General features: G+C 38.9%; 1 protein-coding gene across 1 annotated transcript; it reads right to left on the bottom strand.

The window, feature by feature from the left end:
• Positions 1–111: 111 nt before the first annotated feature.
• LOC108675186 lies at positions 112–3,385 on the bottom strand. Its single transcript, XM_047883167.1, has 4 exons — positions 3,066–3,385; positions 1,969–2,110; positions 974–1,715; positions 112–257 (listed from the first exon to the last, which is right to left on the bottom strand). The coding sequence occupies exons 1-4, from the start codon at positions 3,167–3,169 to the stop codon at positions 112–114; spliced, it is 1,134 nt and encodes a 377-aa protein (XP_047739123.1). The 5' UTR covers positions 3,170–3,385.
• Positions 3,386–6,658: the final 3,273 nt, after the last annotated feature.

Below are 6,658 nucleotides of genomic sequence, written 5' to 3'. Positions count from 1 at the left end.
ATGGAGGGCGTTAGGGGGGGATTAGGGGCGTACAGGGCATGCGTACGTATTGGGAAGTGAGGGGATGTCACTCCCCTATATTAGGGGAGCATTGGGAGCGTGAGGAGGGCGTTAGGGGGGCATTGGGTGCGTTGGGGGAGTGAAGGGGGCATTAAGGGCGTAAGGGGGGCGTGAAGGGGGCATTAAGCCGTAAGAGGGTAGACGGAGAGAGGGGAGTTTAGTGAGGAAGGCGTCCAAGCAGCTCAACATGTCAGAAGCTGTTTAAGAAAGCACCTGTTTACAGCCAATATATAGCAGTAAACAGTATAGTAGTATTACAGGCAATTAATAGAAGTAGTACAACAAAAGCAACCCAAATTAAAGTAGTCAAGCAGACGTTGTTGTTGTTAGTCAAGTTATTCGTTGTTGCTCCCTGCAAGCGGGGACCTGTTTGCTCTACGCCAGCCGCAACAGACTGGGGTGTGACTGGGGCTCTAGTTGTGCTTAGCTTGTGCCCTGTTCTGTACCTGTCTGTACCCTGTTCTGTACCTGTTTGTACCCTATTCTGTACCTGTCTGTACCCTATTCTCTACCTGTCTGTACTCTGTTCTGTATCTGTTTATACCCTATTCTCTACCTGTTTATACCCTGTTCTGTACCTGTTTATACCTATTCTGTACCTGTTTGTACCCTATTCTGTACCTGTCTGTACCCTATTCTCTACCTGTCTGTACCCTGTTCTGTATCTGTTTATACCCTATTCTCTACCTGTTTATACCCTGTTCTGTACCTGTTTATACCCTATTCTGTTCCTATACGTATATACTCTGTTTATACCTATTCTGTACCTGTTTACGCCCTGTTTCCCACCTGTTTGTTCCACGCAAGCCGCAGCAGAGGCGTGTGGCTGGGGTCCTCGTATATGATGGTCGAGTGCTCGAGGTGTCGGAGATCAAACATCCGCACGCTGCCGTCCGCGCCCACGGAAGCGAACATGTCGCGGCCGCCNCCAGTCTCCAGCCCCCAGATGGTGCAGGAGGTGTCCACCCACCTGGCCAGTCTCCAGCCCCCAGATGGTGCAGGAGGTGTCCACCCACCTGGCCAGTCTCCAGCCCCCAGATGGTGCAGGAGGTGTCCACCCACCTGGCCAGTCTCCAGCCCCCAGATGGTGCAGGAGGTGTCCACCCACCTGGCCAGTCTCCAGCCCCCAGATGGTGCAGGAGGTGTCCACCCACCTGGCCAGTCTCCAGCCCCCAGATGGTGCAGGAGGTGTCCACCCACCTGGCCAGTCTCCAGCCCCCAGATGGTGCAGGAGGTGTCCACCCACCTGGCCAGTCTCCAGCCCCCAGATGGTGCAGGAGGTGTCCACCCACCTGGCCAGTCTCCAGCCCCCAGATGGTGCAGGAGGTGTCCACCCACCTGGCCAGTCTCCAGCCCCCAGATGGTGCAGGAGGTGTCCACCCACCTGGCCAGTCTCCAGCCCCCAGATGGTGCAGGAGGTGTCCACCCACCTGGCCAGTCTCCAGCCCCCAGATGGTGCAGGTGGTGTCGATGGAGGAGGTGCCGATGAGGTTGGGGTCGATCTCGTTCCAGTCGAAGGAGGTGAGGGGGGCGCAGAAGTCGCTGTTCTTGTTGTTGTTGAGGAGGCAGGCCATGCGGGCCTCACCGTCAGCTGTCTGGTGCCACACCCGCAGGTAGTCTCCGCTGGTTGCCAGCAGGTCCGGATACAGTCCCTTCTGTAAGTTAATGGCAATGTAAGAGCAGGTTAAGGTACAGTCCCTTTGCAAGGGCAGGTCAGTGCTGCAGGTCAAAGTACTTACATACCGGGTACCCTCCTACAGGTCAGGTACAGTCCCTCATGCAGAGGTAGGTTAACACAACAGTTACATTAACTATTACATTATTGTAATAATAATCACATTATTACTATTCCAGTATTCCTACAGAGCAATTGTAACACAATTCCAAACAATGGCAATGTATACACACACTGTCAGGGATCCACATGATCTTGGTGGTGGGGTACGGGTGGTCAAAAGTGGAGCGGACGGCAAACTCGGACGTCTCTTCGTCCAGCTGCACGATCTGCACCTTGTTGTTGTACTCCTCCACGAAGCTCCCCACAGCCAGCCTGATGATGTATTTAATTAGTAATAACGAAGTAACACGAGTTCTTTCTTCATATTTAATAAGTAATAGCATAGAAACATAAATTTCTTCTTAATATTTAATCAGTAATAACATAAGTATAACAAATTCTTTCTTTATATTTAATCTGTTATAACATAGTAATGTGAATTCTTTTTAGCGCATTTTTGCATTTGTGGAAAACAAGGGGCTATTGTGCTCATTATGTCCGTCTGTCTGTCCGTGACTTCATGTTTTTGTTGAAGAGAAAATGCGCTCTCTGTCACTCACTGCAGTGAGAACCGAGTTACATTTTTTAATATTCAATCAGTAATAACATAGTAACATAAATTCTTTCTTAATACCTATTTAATAAATAATAACAAAGTGATATGAATCTTAATATTCAATCAGTAATAACACAGTAACATAAATTCTTTCTTAATATTTGCTTGCATAAAAGGCAAATACGTAAATTTGGCAAATAATTTATAAAAACTTTAGGAACCAAATTCCAAGATGAGCTTGTAGAGCAAGCATTTTTCTCTTATATTCCACAAAAAAATAGTGACCATTAAGCCTAAGAACAATAACATTAATGAAGAATTCAGTAACAATTCAAGAAGTTCAATAAAGAATGATAAAGAACCCCACAAAAAATGGTGACCATTAAGCCTAAAAACAATAACACTAATAAAGAATTCAGTAACACTTTAAGAAGTTAACCCAGAAAGAAAAAAAAGAAAAGAACCCAGCCTGATTTGCTTGAGAAGTTTTCTCTTATATTCCACAAAAAATGGCGACCATTAAGCCTAAAAACAATAACACTAATGAAGAATCCTAATAAGTTTTATTTAATTAATAGTTTATTTAAATTGAACTATTAAATTAAATTAGTTCATTTAATTTTAATAGTTTAATAAAGAACCAAGTATGATTTGCTGGAGAAGAAGACGTACCTGAAGCGCTTGTCAGGTCGCACGGACCAGTTCATGCTGTAGAGCGTCCATGGCGCAGTGTACTTGTAGATCTCCTTCCTCTTACTGGCCGGGTGATTGCTCATTTTAGATCTCCTTGGTTAATGCCACTCAAAAAAGTAATCTAAAATGAAATATTTGAAAGAAATTTGATTTTAATTAAAGCAAGCAAGTTTTTGTCTCAAGTAAGATCCTTATTGATTTATGAAGTTAAAATTTTGGAACATAGGTGGCAAGTATGTGTTAATTACCTGTAGTTGGATACAAATATTTACTTTAGTATTTTGTAGTTTATTTGAATCTTTAAATGGGAAGAAGAAATTTAATACAATGAAAAAAATATAATGAAATTTCCCTAAAAGCATTGATAACATCTAGGAATACTTCTAGGAATAACATCTAGGTTTGTTCTGAAACAAGCCTGCTCATACATTCAATTAAATTCTTACCACTATTAGAGTGAGTCTTTTATGAGGAATGGCATCTTTGTAGAAAGTAACTTAGGTATAACAAACAATTTTTAGCTGTGACCAATAAAAATTTGAATTTAGTTTTCCCAAAACCATTTTTTGAAAAATATATAGACACCCCACTTATAAGATGAAAAAAAAGAAGAAATGATCAATGGCTTTAAAAAAATCATGCAGTTCCATATAAAAAATTAACCTAATGAAAAATTTTATTTTCAATTTATCCCATTCATATATATTAATTCAGTTTATATATACAAATGGAAATGTTGCTTCTATTTCAGAATCTGTTCTTGAATACACTTGTGAAAACTAAACTTCTATAGTCAATGGAGTCTTTGAAACAACAAAATACTTAGATTTAATATTTAGAAGAGTGTGACAATCAAAAAATTCTCTAAGAAAAACATGTTTCTTGGTATAAAAATCAAAATATATTTTAAACCTTCATCAAAAATTATGACAACTTTAATTAGCTTCAACTAGATATGCAGTTCATTACAACATCAAACAAAGAGATCACTAGTGATGTCTAAAAATTAGTGGCGTATGAGGCTTCTTGAACTGGCTCTGCTCCCTTAGTGTATAATAAAACAACCAATATTTAGGACTATATTTACCAGTAATCTTTTTAATATGAGATATTTGGCAAGTGTGTATTGAAATGTTTTTAACATTGTAAGCTGGAATTCTGTTAACCCACCAAAGAACAGAACATATGCCATACAGTATGACATACAGAACGTATGTCATACAGGCACATGCCTTCATTAGACATTACAGCACAGTGAGTTCACTCCATCAAATCGCTAATGGCCACGTGGTGTGCAATGTGCATCATGGTAAACTTTTATTGGTGGTGCGATTTGTTATTCATTCATACCAGGGTGCAGAAAGTGAGTGAATATCGAAAGATTATTGCTTATTGTCAATGCATCAGCAGCAAAATTTATGCCTTCAGAAGATCTTGCCAACATATTTGGATTAAAATTATTGCATTTAGAAATTACTTTGAAATTATTTAAATTATTGCAAATCTGGAAGACGTTAAGGGCACACAGTAAGGTTTCTGGTACATCGGATAGATCAGGAGGGGGAGCCGGGGAGGCAGTGAAGTTGGTTGCCTTGTCTAGAAATCAGTTGTGATGATAAGATGATGCAGTGTGTGAAGAGAACCGTAAAATGGGATAACTTAGACCACTTATTTTTATAAATGATGCCATTTTTTTAATAGCCAAATTAAACTTGAATTGAAACATGCAAAATACAGGTCTATACTCTAGCTTCAGTCACCATAAATTGCTGGCTCCTGCCTCTCATAGTCTTTATGTAATTTCAAAAAAAGTGATGGTCTTTGTTACCCCAGCTCTTGGGGTTTCTTTAACTGGGTGGTAAAATCAATTTTATTTTTTGGTAAAATAACTCCAAATAACTCTAGGTTGTAGTGCATTGTAGTAGAACTCTTTGTAGAGTTCTACTACAAGTAGAACCAAGTTTCATCGAGCTGCGTTCATTGTTTTTGGGAAATATTCTTTGATCACTGAATTTGGAGATTGGCTGTGGGACCGGCTGCGACACCGGCTGCAAGTCTGGCCGTAAATTTGTCCAAGACCTGACGTTTCTAATAAACTACTGAATAGGTTTGAAGGAAGGTTTGAATATACATTTCTAACCCCCCCCTTAACAGCAATGTTCAGCACGTGACATCACAGTTAGGTTCTAATGAATATGCGTACCAAGTTCCATGGAGCTGCTTCATTAGTTTGAGAGATATTCCTTGATCATTGAAGTGGGATATTATATTTGGAAACCAGCTGCAAGTCCGGCAGACCGATTGGGCAGGGCTCACTTACCTCGATGTGTGGCAGGGCTAATTGCAAACACTATCATATCAAATACAATAATAGCGAATCATGTTACCTATACCAATTATTCGACCAATAATTTGCAAATGATAATAGAAATTAGGATCCAATAATTCTTTTTTATTTTATTGAAACTCTGGATATTTCATCTAAAAATAATTTGGAAATCATGTTATATCTATAAATGTTTATATGTAAATTTAGCATACGTCATAATTTGGTATGATTTATTATTATTTAGAAAAAAATATCAAACATATAATGAGATTATTTAAAAATATAATATAACAACAAAATTCTAATTGAATTGAAAAATTGTTTTCTATTTATTTTTACAAGAACTCGGTCTGCGACAGTTGAGTTGCATCCTCTCCTCATTTAGTTCAAGTGAAGTGTTAATAATCTTCAACTAGTTAAGTGTCATTAGCCAATGACTTTTTCTATTTTTATCTTTTTGAACTGTGCCATAGGTCATGATCAAATGATTTCTGATAGGTTTTAGAAATACTACTTTGCTTTTCCTCAAGTATTTCTTAATTTTACTGGGTATTTCAGTTTAAAACTTGTACGTATCAAACATAAAATATGTTATATATGGTAATTTTATATTAATTTCCAAGCTGGTCAATGTTACCCCATCATGGCTGCCATTAGGTGGTCAAAGTTCCCCCATTGGAGGGCGGCGCCCCCCATTTGCAAACTATGACACTTTCCTAAAATTTGTCATTTGCATATGTAACTAGAAGAGTTCTACTACAATGCATCAAAACCTGGAGTTATTTTACCAAAAAATAAAAAAATTGGAGGGGGTACTCCGACAGGCTTTAAATAATAGCTCTTTTTTGTGGGTCACATTATTAATTTTTTAACCTATTAGATATGCAAACTTTTCAAATCTTTCTATTGTGTTATGTAGCCTCAGTATTAGGCCTTTGATGGCCACTGACAAAATTTTTCTATGTCAAATTGTTTCTGAGTTTTGGGGTTTTTGTTAAAAAAAACGAAAAGTGGTCAAAGTTACCCCATTTTACGGTATAAATGATCATGAAGTGCAATACAGCTTGCCATCTTGCCTGATCAACCTGTCATTTACTAAATAAAAGTAAAAAGCATTAAATTTACGAAGAAATATGTGTAACTGAAGTCAAAATGATTGATTGCGGAAGTTTTTCTGTGCATGCCAGTGTCAGTATAAAGAAGAATGTTGCTTTTATTAATTTATAAACAGGGTTGGTGATTT

This window comes from Hyalella azteca, unplaced genomic scaffold, assembly GCF_000764305.2.
Source record: "Hyalella azteca isolate HAZT.00-mixed unplaced genomic scaffold, Hazt_2.0.2 contig12169, whole genome shotgun sequence".
In the NCBI taxonomy this organism is placed as follows: Eukaryota; Metazoa; Arthropoda; class Malacostraca; order Amphipoda; family Hyalellidae; genus Hyalella; species Hyalella azteca.
This window is presented reverse-complemented; position numbering and strand designations above follow the sequence as displayed.